The 18,121-nt window shown below is 47.6% G+C and overlaps 1 protein-coding gene across 1 annotated transcript in view; it reads right to left on the bottom strand.

Annotated features, from left to right (window-relative positions):
* Positions 1-18,121, bottom strand: part of CDC5L (cell division cycle 5 like) — a 211,680-nt gene that overhangs the window by 16,383 nt on the left and 177,176 nt on the right. The window contains exon 14 of the mRNA XM_085610524.1: positions 7,825-8,022. Within this exon, the coding sequence (XP_085466650.1) occupies positions 7,825-8,022 (198 nt within the window). The remainder of the gene's footprint in view (positions 1-7,824; positions 8,023-18,121) is intronic.

Below are 18,121 nucleotides of genomic sequence, written 5' to 3'. Positions count from 1 at the left end.
CCCTGGTGGCTTGTCACAAGTTCAATGACTTACCATGGAAGAGTTCTCATATGCTATTTCCTACCTGCTGAGTGTTGCATCAAAGACATCTGGAAAAAATTCTTCTGCAGAACATAACATTAGGACATCAAGACATCTCAAAAAGCTGTGGTGAGAATGATTTCCTCTGCATTAGCAAACATGTAGTTGCAAACAGAGGTAAGAGAAGCTATAATCCCACGTTTAAGTTAGATGCCTGGCAGCAGTCGATAATGTGTTTTGTTTCTAGAAAGTCTTATGGATGGGCTCCTACCATGTCTTCCTGATATACTGAGTGCTACAGCTAGTGGTTAGTAGTTAATGATGGAGTGGGTAATGTGAAAAGTGTGGGTTTCTTGAGGGAAGGAGCTAGTACTGCCAATGTAAATGATTTGTAAACTGAGTGACGAGTTCATGAGATGCCCTGTCGCGTGATGGGGCAAGTAAGACACCCTTTGGCTAAGAAGAGTCGTATTGTGTTGGTTTTGGGTAGGTCATAGCACGCTGTTATAGCATTCTGAAAAGTGGAGGTAAGGCAGACCTCAGGGGATATATTGGCTAATGGTTGGGAAGCGGTAGGCTTGATATAGGTCAATATGTTTCAGTTTTGTTTGTTGACAGCAGTTTAATCATGTCTGCATTGGCAAAACAACCATTTTGTCCAGGTTTTCCATCACCAAAATTGTAAATGCTGGTGTCTTTTTTAAACACACTCAGCAATCCATATTCCAACAATGACTCAAGAAAGAGAAGTCACAAGAGTGATACTTTTTAAATGTCACTAATACATGCATATATGCTACAGTGAATATTTGAAACTTAAATCTCTCCATGGGCAATAAACCAATCTAGCGGGGAAAAAGGTTGATGGAAACGGAATGGCACGCAGGGCAAACATCACAAATCAATTACATAAAGCACATTATCCACTAGGCTAGTCCTTTCATTGCAGCATCCTGTGAAAGCTTACAAAAACAAAACAAATTACCATGCTTACACCACATCTAGCTCATATACTGATTAGTTCTAGTTAGAGAAAACTAGTATCGAACTGCACATAAAAAAAGAGGTTTGTAAATTGATTTGGATAAAAATTAGGTATAAATGACAGAACATTATAATTTTTTACTGTTACTATGATGCTTATTTCACCATGGCCCTCATTATAAGTGGTCCAGTAAATGGGTTGGATTTCCCTCACCAGAGTTACTAATACCAGGGGGACCGGTAACTTCAAGGAAGGAGGAAATCCAGGGCACTACAAGTTGGACACTGACAGACCACTAAGGAAAGAGGTGTTACAAGGGCTAATTGAGAAATTCCACGTTCCATTCACAGGTTGATTCCTCCTTTCCCCGTATACTTTCACAAGGAAATTTCGTCTGTTTCAATAAATTAAAGTAGAAATGAACAAGTTCTTTACCTTCAGTAACTTTCTTTTTGATGGATAGTCTATCTAGTTGCAGATCCTAACCGCTTATTTCCCAGATGCCAGACTAGATCTCGAAGTTTTTTACACGAGTGCTCCAGCACACTTTTAGGTAGTGCAGTGTGGCTCTGCACTGGCCTTGTTTCGTCCCAGAAGTGACAGAATTGAGCCACATATCAACACCATCCCTGCCTGTCGATGTTAGTTTATTTCTTTACCCTTTGTGCCGAACACCTGGGAGGTACCAGCGTGGAGATCTCCAATTTGGCACCTTTTTTGATGGTAAAAAGAGACCACTCTACAGAACGGAGAGATAGGAGGTCGGTAAGAAATCTGTGGTTAGCATCCACCAGAAAGTGCTACCGAAAGTAAGTAACTTGTTCTTCTGATGTATAGTTCTAACCGCAGGTTACCCACCTTTAGAATAGATACCAAAGCAGTTCCTCTCATAGTGGAGGACCTTCTTTGTGGGCTCCGATCTAAAAAACCTGCAGGACCGAACAGGAGAAATGCAAGGGGCCAGCAGTTAATATAAGCCCCTTGTCTGGCCAGAGATTGTCATATGCACCCCCTTCGAGTCAGTGCACAGGTGATTGTTGCATCATATGACATTCAAAACTGTTTCCCTCACTGATCACTTCGGCTTGCTGCATGAGTGAGTTCAAGACTCAAGATGCAGCCATCTTTTTCCTAGACAAACTGTTGTTGAGGACCAGGACTTTGTCCAGGTGGATAGACTGCTGCTTTAAGATCTACCACGTATTGTCCAGGAAGCAGGTTCCTAAGGGACTGAGGGCTTAATCCACCAGGGCCAAGGCTGTTACCACTGTGTTGGCATGTGGAGTGCCTGTTCAGAACTTCTGTCAGGCTACAATGGGAGCGTCAGTGCACAGGTTCACAAAACACTACTGCTTTGTCAGGGTCAACAGGAAGTGCATTTTGCCTGTTCGGTCTGTTTGGTTGAAAGGACAGTGAGATAACCTTTAATAGAGCTCACTGCAAGACCTTGCTGGGCCAAAGACAAAAACAAACAAACAAATTCAACAAATTGTCTCCCAAGGGTACTGTATTGCAGACGCCACACCAGACCACAAATTTGTCCAAATGCCCAGGGTAAATGGGACGCCTGGTCGTGAGGATAACATCACAAACTCAAGTGGGAGATCGAAAGCAGTCAACTGCCACCACTCAATCTCCACACATGGAGGTGTAAATTGCACAGGTTTGGGTGCAGAACCCTGCTCCGTAGCTGCAACAGAAGATCCTCCTGCCGCGGAAGCCTGATTGGCGGACAGGTGCTCATGCCCAGAATTTCAAGGTACTTTCCATGCCCAATTTGAAGTTACTCGGAAAACCTGGGCCCGATTGTTCCTGATCTCTGTCAGAAGCAGAGGCGAAAGGTAAACAGGAGTTCTTTGCTCCACTAAAGCCTGAATGAATCTCCATGAGACAGAATTCTTTGAAACTCCACTGGGCGTTTTCAACATTGGCAAAAAGATCCAGCCAGATTTCTCCCCTCTCTCGGAAGATGTCCTCCATCACTTCAGGGTGCAAATGCCATTCGTGATCTGCCAGGCGCTGCCAGCTGAGTACGTCCGCCCTGCAGTTTAAAGATCTTGCCGGTTGGTTCACGGTAAGGGTGATGCCCTGACGCATCAGCCAGATCCAGAGATGCAGCAGCTTTTGGCGCAGGACCAGGACCCCACTCCGTCCTGCATGTTGCAGTACCACATGGCGTAGGGGCACAGGAGCAGGAGCCCTGTGCCCCTACAGTACCCAGGTCCATTCCTGGGCACTGTAAGTGCAGTGCTGCCATTTAAGAGTACATGGTGCTGAGAGCTCGTCAAACACGAACTCCACAGCACCATAATGGCAACACTGAAGACTGAGAAGTTTGGTATCAAACTTCTCAGCACATTAAACCCACACTGATGCCAGTGTGAGATTTAATGTACCAAGCACCCCAGAGGGCATCTTAGAGATGCCCCCTAAAACCTAACCTACAATCCACGTCTGTTCTGAGGATGCCTAGGCTGCCACACAGCAGACATGTTGCTGGACCCCTGGGTAGGAGAGCCCCTGCTCTCCTGGGCCTGCAACAATGCACATCCTGGGCAAGGTGCTAGATCTCCTCCCCCAGGATGGGCGGGGGGAAGCTTCAAAGGCATGCCGCCTCTGTGAGCTTCCCCAGGCCACTGCAACCCCCCACTCTGGTGGGAAGCTTGGCCGGAAACCCCAAATAAGGACAGGGAATGTGCCAGCCTGCCAACCCCACCCCTCAGGTGGGGAGGCGAGGTGAAGCACATCTCAGGGCTCTCGCCATCTTGAAGATGGGGAGCCCTGCCCAATCAGGACTAGGATACTGCCCCCCTCCCAAAGGAGAGAGGCAGGATAGGGGGTGTACCCACCCCAGGACAGGGACTCATTGGTCCCTGCCCTTCACCTACCTGTAACACCCCTCAATCTAGTATTTAGGGGCACCCTGAACCTTCCTTCCCCAGATTCCGAAATACAAAGAAGAGCAAAAAGAAAGAAGAAGATCTGCCCTGCAGCTGCTAAGAAGAGGAAGACACCAACGGCTTTGGCCCCAGTCCTACCGGCCTGTCGACCCTCGAACCTGCTCCAACCCGGCATCTCTTGTGGCCAGCAACCTCACAAAACACGGAAGACCTGGCTACCTTTTGGCTCTAAGCCCCTGTGACGCCCATGAGTAGAGGCTCTACTCAAAATCTAATCCTAAATTCCTGGCATCAGCCCAGAACCACGAACCCTTCACACTCTGCACCCGCCAAGCCTGGCCTATGCCGGAGTGAACAAAGACCACAAGGACGACCCCACAGCGACTGTGACCCCGTGTCCAGCACCCAAGGACTTCCCTCGACGCTCCTGACGACGCCTGCAGCCTCGGAACCAGGTGCCCCCAAGCGCGATCAACAGAGGGTAAGATTGCCCAACACCAAAAGGCCACCCGGCGCCCCGCGGCCCCCTGTGCCCAACTCCGGGGTACCTACCTTTCCTCCAACTACCCAACTTACCTCTTGAATTGGTGGTGGCACCTGAAGAATCTTCGTCCCCGAGCTTGCAATCTTTTTCTAAACCGGAGCTTTCCCATTGAAATCAATTGAGCGCCCGAAGGCTCAAAAGCACCCAGCCACCCGAGTGTCCCTGGCAGTGTACCCTCTGCACCTATCTACTTCCCCATTTGCCCTGAGCAAGTGACCAGGAGTCCAGCACCCACAGCCACATGGCCTGCTAGTCAGCAGCCACCAACCAAGGCCCCCCTGCCTCCCATAGGATAACATTGGGCCTAACTCTCTCTGCACCCGGCTGCCACCGTGCCGCTGAGGGTGTACCAACTGTACCTACCCGACCCTGGGAGACCCCTCCCCCCCCCCCCCGAGTATATGCCCAGAACCTTAACTCTGCCAGTCGAGTACTTACCTTAAAGCCGATAACTAAATTTTCTCCATAGGGTAACATTGACTGGGTTTTCCTGAAATTTCTTCTAAGTGTGGACTTTTCAAAACTTAAAATATTCACCAAAAACCAGCAGAGTAACGAAAACGAAAATACTCACCTGCTATTAGGTGAGCTCCCAGTGCTGAATCTTGGTGCCCAGCACTGACTTATATTCACAACCGTACTTACCAGTAACCTAATTTCCTCCCATAGGAAACCATTGACTGTTTTTCTGTGAAATTTCTTGTGTCGATTTCTGCAAACTTTAAATATTCTTTAAAAATCGTATAATATCTGAAAACGTAATTACTTACCTGTTTTGGATAAAGGTCCCAGTACTGAGACTAGGCACCCAGTACTGGATTACAAAAGTAACGAGAACCTACTATATCTGCAACTTGAATTTTCTTCCATAGGGAATCATTGACTGTTTTCTATGAAATATTTTCTAAGTGTCAACTTTTAAAATTGCAAAATATTGTCTAAAAATCATAACAATAACTAAGTCGACTTTTATCACTTGTTTCTAAGTACTGACCCAGGACTGAATCCAGGATCCAGTCCTGGAATCCCCAAAGTAATCCTAAACGTAATCTGTTGCAAATAACTTGAAACTTCCATTGAACTCAATGCATGATTGTGTTTAAAATTGTGTTGCCTATTGCAACCACTTGCAACTTTCTATAAAAGTCAATTGCATATTGCAAAAGTATTTATATAAAGCATCTCATTCTGAGAGAGTATATTTTAATACCTATTGTTGGTTCTAAAATAAAACAAGCATATCTTTTTTATATATAAACCATTGGCCTAGAGTTCAGTTATTGAGTGTGTGAGACCATTTGCTGACTGAGTGTGTGCAACAAATGCTTTACACTGTCCTCTGATACTGCCTTACTGCTTGACCAAGCTACCACTTTAGAGAGTAAGGTTATATCTAACTTTAGCCTCTGTCAAACCCTTGGGGGCTGTGGACTCTGTACACCCTGTACCTATTTGGGAACAGTATATACAGAGACACTTTCTCACATGGGGTGCTTGGCATTGCCTATAAGCCAACCCTCTGAAGTAGGCTCGGAGCTGATGAGGACAAAGGCAGGGGAGGAAAGGCACAAGGAACGTGCCGTGGCTCTACTCTCTGTAAAGCATATGAGGGCAGACCCAGCCTTTTCATCAACTAGGCTGGGACCCATCAAAAAGCATATTCAAAAGGGACACTTGCACATCTTCTGAAAAGCCTGTGGGTTGCATCCACGAATGGAGAACCACACGGGTGCCTACTGCTGGCCCCAAAAAATCTGTAATATCCAGACCAGCCCAGATCACATATTCGGCTGCATTCCGGTCATCCTGAAAGGCATGAGACAAGGACGCTTGAAATTCCAGCAGGACTGCCAGCAAGATCTCGCTGCCAATGTCCCAGAGAGCATGCATATAATGGCCTAATAGGCAGACCATACTGACCAACCTCAAGGCAAGGCTGGTTGACGAGAATATTAATTTCCTGAACACCTTAATTCTTTTTCAACTCTGTCAGGAGTCATTAGAAATGCATGAGGATTAATTTTGTTGATGGAAGCCTAGACCATTAACCTCTCAGGAGTAGGATACTGCATATGAAAAATCAACTTGCCGGGTACCGGTCTATAGAGTCTGGCCACCTGCCTTTTTCATCGGTGGGCAAGAGCGTTACTTAGCCCAAGTGCCCATAAGGGTATTAGACAGAGCTTCATTAAATGGCACTAAAGGCTCAGATGAGACTGGCCATTAGTTCAAAACCTCAGTAGTTGCAATTGTCATGTCCCACGTGCCCGTACACCACCAAGGACTGAGCGACCTGAGGTTACAAGAACGGAGCGACTTGCGGATCATTGGGGACCGAAGGTGTCCCAGAGGGAGCAGGAAGAGTGCCAGAAATAAGCAATCAATGGCCTTGAAACTCAGGAAGCATAGTGATCCAGCAAGATTGAGTGGCACCTTGATGCTGTGGAAAGGGGTTGAGTTTCACTTCAACTTCTTATGAATCTTGCTCAACGTACTGGATGACTTTAACCATGTAGATGATGTGTCATAGGAACGGGTAAGCACCCCTGATTTGGAGCAGGACTTTTGTACGGTCTGTCACTTCTTTCAATGTTCGGTGATGTACAGCTTGGCTATACTGTCCCAGATCGCCTTTGTGCGCATGAGGGTACACCAAAGATACAGCTCGTCCGAGTTGGTTACCGACATTGTTTTCGACAGTCATGGCACGGTTTGAACCCTGTAGTCTTTGGTGGGAACATCATTCTCTTGCACACTGGAAAACAATTTGAAGAATTCATCAACCGAAGAAAAGGGAGTGGAGCTCCAGATACACATTGAAGGAGCAGAAAAAAGGCTTGGATATGAATGTGCAGGGATGGTGCTTATAGGCATCTCTGCTCTGTCGTTTTCGGAGCGGAACAAGGTTAACGTGGAGCCGCACAGTGCCACCAAGCAGCACATGGCAACGCTGCTGTAAAAAAACCTTCCAGATCTAGTCTGGCACGTGGGGAATATTCTAAAGGGGAGGAATCTTTGGTTAGATGGATCCATCAGAACCGCAGTGTTCCCATGGATCTCAAAATTCCTATGGAGCTGGTAATAGCTGGTCCCATTGAAATTAAGAGGTCATTCATAATGAGGGCCTTTCTACTAAGGAATCCAAAAGTAGAAGTGTTCCCAGTAAAGAACAGCATACATGTCTTGAATATCAGCACAATGGAATGATGAACACAGCAACATTATTACAAATGTTTGGTAATTATATTGGCATGCATCCTTCAAATCTTATTTTTACAGTCTTCTACAGCAGATATATAAATAAAAATTCATGATATAAAGTGTTGTGGTGACAATCCCAAAGTACCAAAAGATATTATAAAATAGATACCAACCTCCAACCTCTTCTCAAAGGATTCAATTCTTTCTTTCTTGCTGGCTAAGTTGGCTCTTGTATAGCGGTTCTGTCCAGGAAGGTACAACACTTGACTGTAGCACTCCTCCCACACCTGATTATAGGCATCAATTGAAAGGTCGCCGTGCCCCATTCCCTGTTTGACTACGTCCATCTCCTGTGCCAGCAGCTCTTCTGCCTATTATCAGTGTTTAAAGATGAGGAAATTCAAATACAAATCATTAAAGAAAATTACAGTGCAGTATATTTCTAGTAAAAAGGTTTTAGGTTAGACTTTACTACAGTTCTAGCAATGTGCAAAACGGTGTATTGCATCAATAAAAAAGGATTATGTTACTTACCCTATAAACATCTATTCAATGGATGTAATGCTGTAGGTGAGAATGCTGTGCATACCCATCTGCCATCTAGGAATGGGCTCGGAAGTTTGCAAGTTGTTTTCCGTCAAATTCTTTCGAATCACGTGGTGTAGTGACTTCAGGCATCTACTCCATGTTTTCCGCAGCAAGTTAGGGCCTCTGCTTTTGAAGGGAATACATGGAAGTCATGTTGTCTGTCCTGGTCAGGACTACTTTGCCTCAAATAAGCAGTAGGAAGACTTTGAGGGTGAGGAGGATCGCTAAAAGCTCTTGGTAGCTGATGCGGTAGCTTTGCTGATTTGGGGTCCACACACCCTGTACTGTGTTGTGATCGAAATGCGTTTGTGGTAATGGAGACTTGCAGAACTGGGTCTAGGAAAGGCCTGCCATGCAACAAACTGTTGCTGTTCCACCACTGTAGAGAGAGATGGGTGCTAGCTGTTACCCACACTAGATCTTCCATCTGACATTCAGCTTGTGACCATTTTATTGAGAGGCACTGTTGTGAGAAAGTGCCATCTTTCTTGCATGATATGCCCCCACTTTTTGCTGAATTGCTGAATGTACTTTGACTGAGTGTGCCCTGGACTCCTGCCAATCAGGTGCCCAGGGCCTATGTTCCTTCCCTAAAACAAACAAAACCCAAATTGGCAAACCCTGGCCACATGTCAGCCCCTGGTAAATGGTACCCTAGGCACCCAGGACCTTGTGACCAGGGAAGGCCTCTAAGGGCTGCAGCACTCATTGTGCCACCCTTAGAGGCCCTGTACCCTTACACACACACACTGCCTTTGCAGGCTGAGTGTTTGGGTGCAAGACAAAAACAAAGTCGACATGACACATCCCTGTGTGCCATGCCCATCACCTACACTGCCATGGCATACATCAGCCACCCCTCTAGCTGGGTGCCTTATGCCAATGGTGTGGGCGCAGGAGCCCTGTGCCCCTACAGTGCCCAGGTCCATTCCTGAGCACTGTAAGTGCAGTGCTGCCATTTAAGAGTACATGGTGCTGAGAGCTCGTCAAACACGAGCTCCACAGCACCATAATGGCAACACTGAAGACTGAGAAGTTTGGTTTCAAACTCCTCAGCACATTAAACCCACACTGATGCCAGTGTGGGATTTAATGTACCAAGCACCCCAGAGGGCATCTTAGAGATGCCCCCTTAAACCTAACCTACAATCCACGTCTGCTCTGAGGCTGCCTAGGCTGCCTCACAGCAGACATGTTGCTGGACCCCTGGGTAGGAGAGCCCCTGCTCTCCTGGGCCTGCAACAATGCACATCCTGGGCGAGGTGCTAAATCTCCTCCCCCAGGATGGGCAGGTGGAAGCTTCAAAGGCATGCCGCCTCTGTGAGCTTCCCCAGGCCACTGCAACCCCCCACTCTAGCGGGAAGCTTTGGCCGGAAACCCCGAATAAGGACAGGGGATGTGCCAGCCTGCCAACCCCACCCCTCAGGTGGGGGAGGAGAGGTGAAGCACATCTCCGGGCTCTCGCCATCTTGAAGATGGGGAGCCCTACCCTATCAGGACTAGGCTACTGCCCCCCTCCCACAGGAGAGAGGCAGGATAGGGGGTATACCCACCCCAGGATAGGGGGTGTACCCACCCCAGGACAGGTACCCATTGGTCCCTGCCCTTCACCTACCTGTAACGCCCCTAAATCTAGTATTTAGGGGCACCCTGAACCTTCCTTCCCCAGATTCCAAACTACAAAGAAGAGCAAGAAGAAAGAAGACCTGCCCTGCAGCTGCTAAGAAGAGGAAGACACCAACTGCTTTGGCCCCAGCCCTACCGGCCTGTCGACCCTCGAACCTGCTCCTGCTCCAACCCGGCATCTCTTGTGGCCAGCAACCTCACAAACCCCGGAGGACCTGGCTACCTTTTGGCTCTAAGCCCCTGAGGCTCCCATGAGTAGAGGCTCTACTCAAAACCTACCTCTAATCCCTGGCAGCAGCCCGGAACCGCAAACCCAGCACACACTGCACCAGCAAAGCCTGGCCAGTGCCGGAGTGAACAAAGACCACGAGGACGACCCCACGGCGACTGTGACCCCGAGTCCGGCACCCAAGGACCTCCCTCGACACTCCTGAAGAAGCCTGCAGCCTCAGAACAAGGTGCCCCCCAACCGCGATCAACAGAGGGTAAGATTTCCCGACACCAAAAGGCACCCCTGCACGCGGCGCCCCGCGGCCCCCTGTGCCCAATCCCGCGGTACCTACCTATCCTCCAACTACCCAACTTACCTCTCGAAGTGGTGGTGGCACCTGAAGACTCCTCGTCCCCGAGCTTGCAGTCTTTTTCTAAACCGGAGATTTCCCATTGAAATCAATCGAGCGCCCGAAGGCTCAAAAGCACCCTGCACCCAGCCGCCCGAGCGGCCCTGGCAGTGAAACCTCTACACCTACCTACTTCCCCACTTGCCCTGAGTAAGTGACCAGGAGCCCAGCTCCCACAGCCGCGTGGCTTGCCAGTCAGCAGCCACCAACCAAGGCCCCCCTATCCCTCATAGGATAACATTGGGCCTAACTCTCTCTGCACCCGGCCGCCCTAGAGTCGCTGAGGGTGAACCAACTGTACCTACCTGACCCTGGGGGACCCCTGAGTCTATGCCCAGAACCTCAACTCTGCCAGTCGAGTACTTACCCTTAAACCGATAACTCTATTTTCCTCATAGGGCAACATTGACTGGCTTTTTCCTGAAATTTCTTCTATGTGTGGACTTTTCAAATCTTAAAATATTCACCAAGAATCAGCCGAGTAACGAAAACGAAATTACTCACCTGCTCTTAGGTGAGCTCCCAGTGCTGGATCTTGGTGCCCAGCACTGACTCTGAAAAATACTTACAACTGTACTTACCCGTAACCCAATTTTCTTCCATAGGAAATCATTGACTGTTTTTCTGTGAAATTTCTTCTAAGTGTCAATTTCTGCAATCTTTAAATATTCTTTAAAAATCGTATAATATCTGAAAACGTAATTACTTACCTGTTTTGGATAAAGGTCCCAGTACTGAGTCTAGGCACCCAGTACTGGATTATAAAAGTAACGAGAACATACTGTACCTGCAACTTGAATTTTCTTCCATAGGGAATCATTGACTGTTTTCTTTAAAATATTTTCAGTGTCAACTTTTAAAATAGCTAAATATTGTTTAAAAATCATTACCGCAATTAAGTCGACTTTCATCACTTGATTCTAAGTACTGACCCAGGACTGAATCTAGGATCCAGTCCTGGAATTCCAAAAGTAATCCAAAAAGTAATCTGTTGCAAATAACTTGAAATTGCCATTGAGCTCAATGCATTGTTGTGTTTAAAATAGAGTTGCCTATTGCAACCACTTGTAACTGTTTACAAAAGTCAATTGTATATTGCAAAAGTATTTATACAAAACATCTCATTCTGAGAAAGTATATTTTAAATCCAAGTGTTGGTTCTAAAATAAAACAAGCATATATTTTTTATATATAAACCATTGGCCTAGAGTTCAGTTATTGAGTGTGTGAGACCATTTGCTGACTGAGTGTGTACAACAAATGCTTTACACTGTCCTCTGATACTGCCTTACTACTCGACCAAGCTACCACTTTAGAGAGTAAGGTTATATCTAACTTTAGCCTCTGTCAAACCCTTGGGGGCTGTGGACTCTGTACACCCTGTACCTATTAAGGAACAGTATATACAGAGCCACTTTCTCACAACTGTTGAAGCAGATGGATGTGTAGCCAGGTGGGGTATGATAGCAATACAGGAAGTGATCATGCCCTACAGGCGCACTATGGCTCTTACTGCGAGGTGACGTTAAGACTGAAAAAGAGTTACAGGCTGGCCAAAAGCGGTGTCCTTTTGAGGGCTTGGGTAGGCCTTGCCGGTGACTGAATTTATAACCAATCAGAGAAAAGGTTGGATCTGGTGGGATTGGAGATGGGACTTCAACACATATATTGTAAACCCTAAACTGTGGAATGTGAAATGGTCACCTGAGTGTGCTGCGGGCACTGTTGTCAACTTGCACTCTAGATTACCCAACTGTTGAGACAGAGGATAACAGGTATGAACCCCCCTTCCCACACAACCACGCCAAACCTCCCCCATGTGCATTGTTCTGCCTTCCCATATGATGAATGAGGGGAGGTGTGTGGAGGATGTGGGAAAAGAGGAGGAGGTGAAATAGGAGGTGGAGGAAGAAATGGTGGAGATGCATGATGGAGAGGCCTAGTGCCTCTGTCCTTATGCTTCTTGAGCTTAGGAAGTAGGGGAAGCTAAAAACTATTTTCTTCGCAAAAGTGAGCTTCCTCTTCCATGGCAAAGTCTCGGTCAGCTTCAATGGAGGCTTTGTAGTGATCTTGACTATTTGAGGGTGTATGAACAGGCATTACTATGGAGCATCCAACTCGTCCTGCAGGTCCTGGAGGATGAGTTGCTATTAGTCCTCTGAGCCCATCGTCCAGGGTATTTTAGGGGCAAATGGGCTCTTGCGGAGTTAACAGCGGTTTAGACATCTAGAGCAGTTTCAGTGCCAATGCCGGTTTTGCTGCTGAGGCAGGTTTCAGTGCTGGGACCGAATGTCTGTGTGGGATCTTCAGGCTCGAAGGACAGATTGTGTTCAGAAGGAAGAAGCATTGTAGGCTCCGAAGTCTTGAGTCTGTGCAGACCATGGCCTTAAGGCAGTGGTGGCTCGGTCTGTTTTTTAAGTACTGGGGCAGTGCCCGACCTTCCGTGTGGGTGAAGCTCTGCCTTGCGCTGTGTTGTTCGACTAATGTGAGCTGTGTTTCAGAGACCATGGGACTCACTGTTGGTGCCTTCATATGTCTGCAAGGTGTCTGTGCCCTGCTCCTTTTCCGCCTTGGACCCAGAGGAAAAGACCACCTCCAAGCTCAGAGACGACTGTATGAGTTGTGCTATTGAAGGTCCGGTTTCTTCCTCCTCTGCCTTAACACTATGCTCCATGAATAAATCAGGTGTCTTCCAACTCCTGCCTCTCCATTCTCTGATGGGCTCACCGCCACTCAAGTTGGTTCTGAAGCATCTATTTAAACTGTATGGTGAAACAGGCTAAGTATGTGGTATCGTCGTGGTCAAGGGAGAGGCAGAGATTGCAGCCCTAATAATATTTGACCAACTGAAATTTGGAGTGGCACAGGGGACCGTAATGTAAGGGCATCCTTTCCATTACTCTTGTACTCTTGCCTACGAAACTCTCAAGGCATGGGTAGAAGCCCAAAAGAGGGCCCCGGCGGTGAGGCGTCGAAGAATGTCGGCGTTTGCTAAACAATTGGTTGCTGAAAAATAGAACAATCATTGTGTGCAATGTCTTCTAGTGCTACGAGGTATACAAACGCAATGTCAGAAAAAAATTATCTCACATGAAGTCGATGCCCAAGTGCATAGGTAAATAAGGGAGAGTCACTATACCTTGTAACTCGAAAGACTTCTTCAAAGAAAACCAACTTGCAAAAATGTAAGTCCAAAACTAAATTGCAGGAATATGCAGAGCATGTGTATATACAGCAACACATGCTATGCCCATTATGTTTTACCTTTGATTATCTCATTTTTAATGTATTCCTGTATTTGCCTCATTAGCCTGTCAAGTACTGAGCCCAATATTCAAGTCCATTCTACTCTGACTAAATAAACCCTGTTTTTCAGGTTTATACACTATTTTCTTCTGTAAATTTGGTGCACTTATTTCTAACCCCTAGAATCCACATTTGATGCTACCCACAAACTAGCACTGATAGACAAACTGTAGGTCCATCTGCATGTGGTACTGAAAACAGAGGGCATCATGTCTACCCCAGTGAATACACCAAATAGATAAGCCCAAGCATTACACAACTTTTATTGTATACAATTCATGCAGGAGGTGCTTATGCACGTTAAAACTTGATGTGTGTGTCAACCTCTCTGGATTTTCATTCCTCAAGCCCCCTGCACTAACTTTGTATCTCCAAATGCCCAACTCCTGTATCGCACCTCTATAGACGTGCTTGGTCTGACACAGTACTGATCCTCCTGGTGAGAGGGTGAGCCTCAATAATGGTGGCAGAGAAGTTAGTCAGGGCTCAAAGATTTTTTACCTGCATCATCTCATGTGGAGAATAAGCAAGCATTGTTCATGGGCAACAATCAAGTTGTGATAACATACAGTGTGCTAGGAACGACCGCTCTAACTTTGAATAAGAATTTCCGGTTTGAAATATTACACTAAGGCTCTCATTGCTTGCGGCCCTCTAATTCAGACTGGGCTGTTAATAGAAGGCACTAGCCTCACTGGAAGTAAGATATCTGGAGTGACTCCACAAATCTGATGCATTTCACCCGAATACTTTGGATATTGAAAGTCAAAATTCTAGAGTAAAACCCTGGGGAAAAAATGCAGAGTTACCAAAGGATTCTGGTGCAGTATTTTTGAGTGCCCTGAAAGCTCCTCATTTCTGATAACACCCTCAAGGTACACTTGATATTACCCGGTAAGTCCCATCTGTAGAGTCACTGATAGCCCACGCAACAGTAATTCCAATGGGGAGGGGCAACACTGGAAAGAATATTGGGACATTTGTTTCGGAACGGATTTTGGCATTATGGCATTGCCACCCACAACCTCAAGCAATGGACTGATGACTGCGCCAACACCCTCGCCCCGATCAAGAAACCCACAAACAGACACACCGACAGTAGAGCCATCTGGTTCACCGCCGACCTTCAGACATCCAAGCAGACCTGCCGGAGACCAGAGAAGAAATGGCGCCACGAGCAAACTCCGGACAACCATGTAGCCCTCAAGAACGCCAGCCACAGACACCACCAACTCATTCGAACGGCCAAAAGGACCTCCTTCAAGGAACGCATAGACAACAACGCACACAATAGCAAAGAGCTCTTCAACATTGTGAAGGAACTCGCCAACCCCAGCTCCAGTGACATCCCGCCATTGCAAGACCTCTGCGACTCTCCTAGCCACCTTCTTCAACCGCAAGATCGCAGACATTCACGACAGCTACAACACCCAGACCTCTCCAACAGCCGCCGACACCCCAAACTCACCGCCTCCCAATCACACAGTCCGCCTGATCTCCTGGAACCACGTCAACAACGAAGACACCATCAAGACCATGAACACCATCCACTCCGGCTCACCATCAGACCCCTGCCCCCACCACATCTTCAACATAGCGAGCTCCATCTTCGCACCCCAACTCCGCAAGATCTTCAACAGCTCATTCGAGACCGCCACCTTCCCGGAAGGCTGGAAACACGCAGACATCAACGCCCTACTCAAGAAACCCAAGGCCGACCCAAAGGACCTCAAGAACTTCCGCCCCATCTCCCTGCTCTCGTTCCCGGCGAAAGTCATCGACAAGATCGTCAACAGACAACTGACCCAATTCCTCGAAGAGAACAACACCCTGGACTCGTCCCAATCTGGATTCCGCAGCAACCACAGCAGCGAAACCGCCCTCATTGCCGCCACCGACATCAGGGCCCTGCTGGACAACGGCGAAACCGCAGTCCTCATCCTCCTGGACCGCTCGGCTGCCTTCGACACCGTCTGCCACCGCACCCTGCGCACACACCTCTACAACACGGGGATCCGCGACAAAGCCCAGGACTGGATCACCTCCTTCCTCACTGACAGAACCCAGAGTCCACCTCCCTCCATTCCGATCCGAAGCCACCAAGATCACCTGCGGCGTACCCCAAGGATCATCCCTCAGCCCGACCCTCTTCAACGTCTACATGACACAGCGTGCCAACATCGTCCGACTGCAGGACCTCAACATAGTCTCCTACGCTGGCGACATCCAGATGATCCTCTCCCTCACCAAAGACCACGCCACCGCCAACACCAACTTCCACGCAGAGATGTAGGCCGTCGCCGAATGGATGAAGAGCAGCCGCCTGAAACTGAACTCGGACAAGACGGAGGTACTCATCCTCGGCTCCACCCCTTCCGCCTGTGACGACTCCTGGTGGTCAGCCTCGTTGGGAACTGCGCCGACACCCACTGACCACGCACGCAACCTGGGGTTCATCCTGGACTCTTCTCTGTCAATGACTAAACAGGTCAACGCCGTCTACTCCTCCTGCTTCAACACCCTCCGCATGCTTCGCAAGATCTACAGATGGATCCCCACCAAAACCAGAAGGACGGTCACCCAGGCCCTCGTCACCAGCAGGCTAGACTACGGCAACGCCCTCTACGCAGGAACCACGGCCGAACGCCAGAAGAGACTCCAACGCATACAAAACGCCTCCGCACACCTCATCCTTGACATTCCCTGCCACAGCCACATCTCCGCCCACCTGAAGGACCTGCACTGGCTTCCCGTCAAGAAGAGGATCACCTTCAAGCTCCCCACCCACGCTCACAAAGCACTCCACGACGCCGGACCAGCATACCTCAACAAGTGACTCACCTTCAACACCCCCAACCGCCAGCTCCGCTCTGCTGACCTCGCCCTTGTCCCACGCATCCGCCGAACAACCACCGGGGGCAGATCCTTCTCCCACCTCGCAACCAAGATATGGAACTCCCTCCCCATCCACCTATGACAGACCCAGGACCTGCTGACCTTCAGGAGACTCCTCAAAACCTGGCTGTTTGATCAGTAGCGGCTCCTCCCTCCCCCCTTCAGTGCCTTGAGACCCTCACGGGTGAGTAGCGCGCTCTACAAATGTTTGATTGATTGAAGCTCTGATTTGAAACAAGCAAACAAAAGTAACGACACATTCTACGTTTGGAAAATAATCTATTTGGTTATGATGTACATTCTTGTGTGATGCTATAAAAAACCCAGCGAAAACAATCTAGACACACATGGCAACATCACAAGTAATTTCAGCAAACAAAAAGAACTCGCAAGAGGTCTCAAAGGAATCAAGGTCCAGCTAGTAGGAGGGTAAGACTTGCAAGAGTAGTCTTAGGCCAATGTAACATGAACTAGTCTAGCATCCTTCCATTGTGGCTCAATTTGAATGGTATTTGAGAGCAGTTCACATTTACGGCTCAAAGGTTTTGCATGAGCATCAACTCAAAGTGAATAATGGACTGCTAGAGTAATCTGTGACAGACTTTACTGGTCAAGTAGGCGGATATGAGCTTGGCATTACTTGGTATTGTTAATCTTCAAAATATGCAAATGTAACTAATCCATGCCAAGAAAAACATTAATTGTTCTGTAACAATCCTTTTCAGCTTCTAGAGCTATAGATTCACATGCTCTGCACACTCTTGCCTTCTAGTGCTGGGTATGGTTATTGCAAATTGTTTTTCTTCAAAGTAAAGGTTTTGGTTTCCAAGTAATTTGTAACCTCTCCCAGAAACCCATAATGCTACAGACTCAACCTGAGATGTGGTTTCCCCACATGGTGACAGTAAGTAAATTTAGCGATGAGAGACGACAGTCTATGTAGAGAGGAGAAGGGAAAATAAAAAAATATTAAATATATTTAGTGTTCTATGCATCACAAGCTAGCACCCGAGGAGAAGGGTGGGAGCATTTGGATCTACAGAACTACAAGCTGCAACTGACTGTTGTAATTTCCATGTGCAGGATATGCTGCTGTAGATGACATGCTCTGTATAGACTGAAAAGCAGTGTGCTGTGCAGCAGGAGACATGTGGAACAATGTTTTTACAACAGCTTGCCTGACTTATGCTTCATGTCAGGCACAAATGTCGACACAATAATACTTTTTTGTCTGAATAGGGACATTGCCATAGAAAGCCATAGTTGTTTCCCCCTTTGCAAGTGAAATGTGGCCTGGCCACCGTATGCAGTGTAAGTTTTTGCTTTATCATGACAACTCTATATACACTTAACTACCCATCTCACAAAGCTTGACTTGGAAATAAGGTTCCCTGAGAGAGGCTTACCAAGAGCTACAAAGAGTCGCTTAGTCTTT

Source organism: Triturus cristatus, chromosome 6 (assembly GCF_964204655.1).
Source record: "Triturus cristatus chromosome 6, aTriCri1.1, whole genome shotgun sequence".
Taxonomy (NCBI): Eukaryota; Metazoa; Chordata; class Amphibia; order Caudata; family Salamandridae; genus Triturus; species Triturus cristatus.
This window is presented reverse-complemented; position numbering and strand designations above follow the sequence as displayed.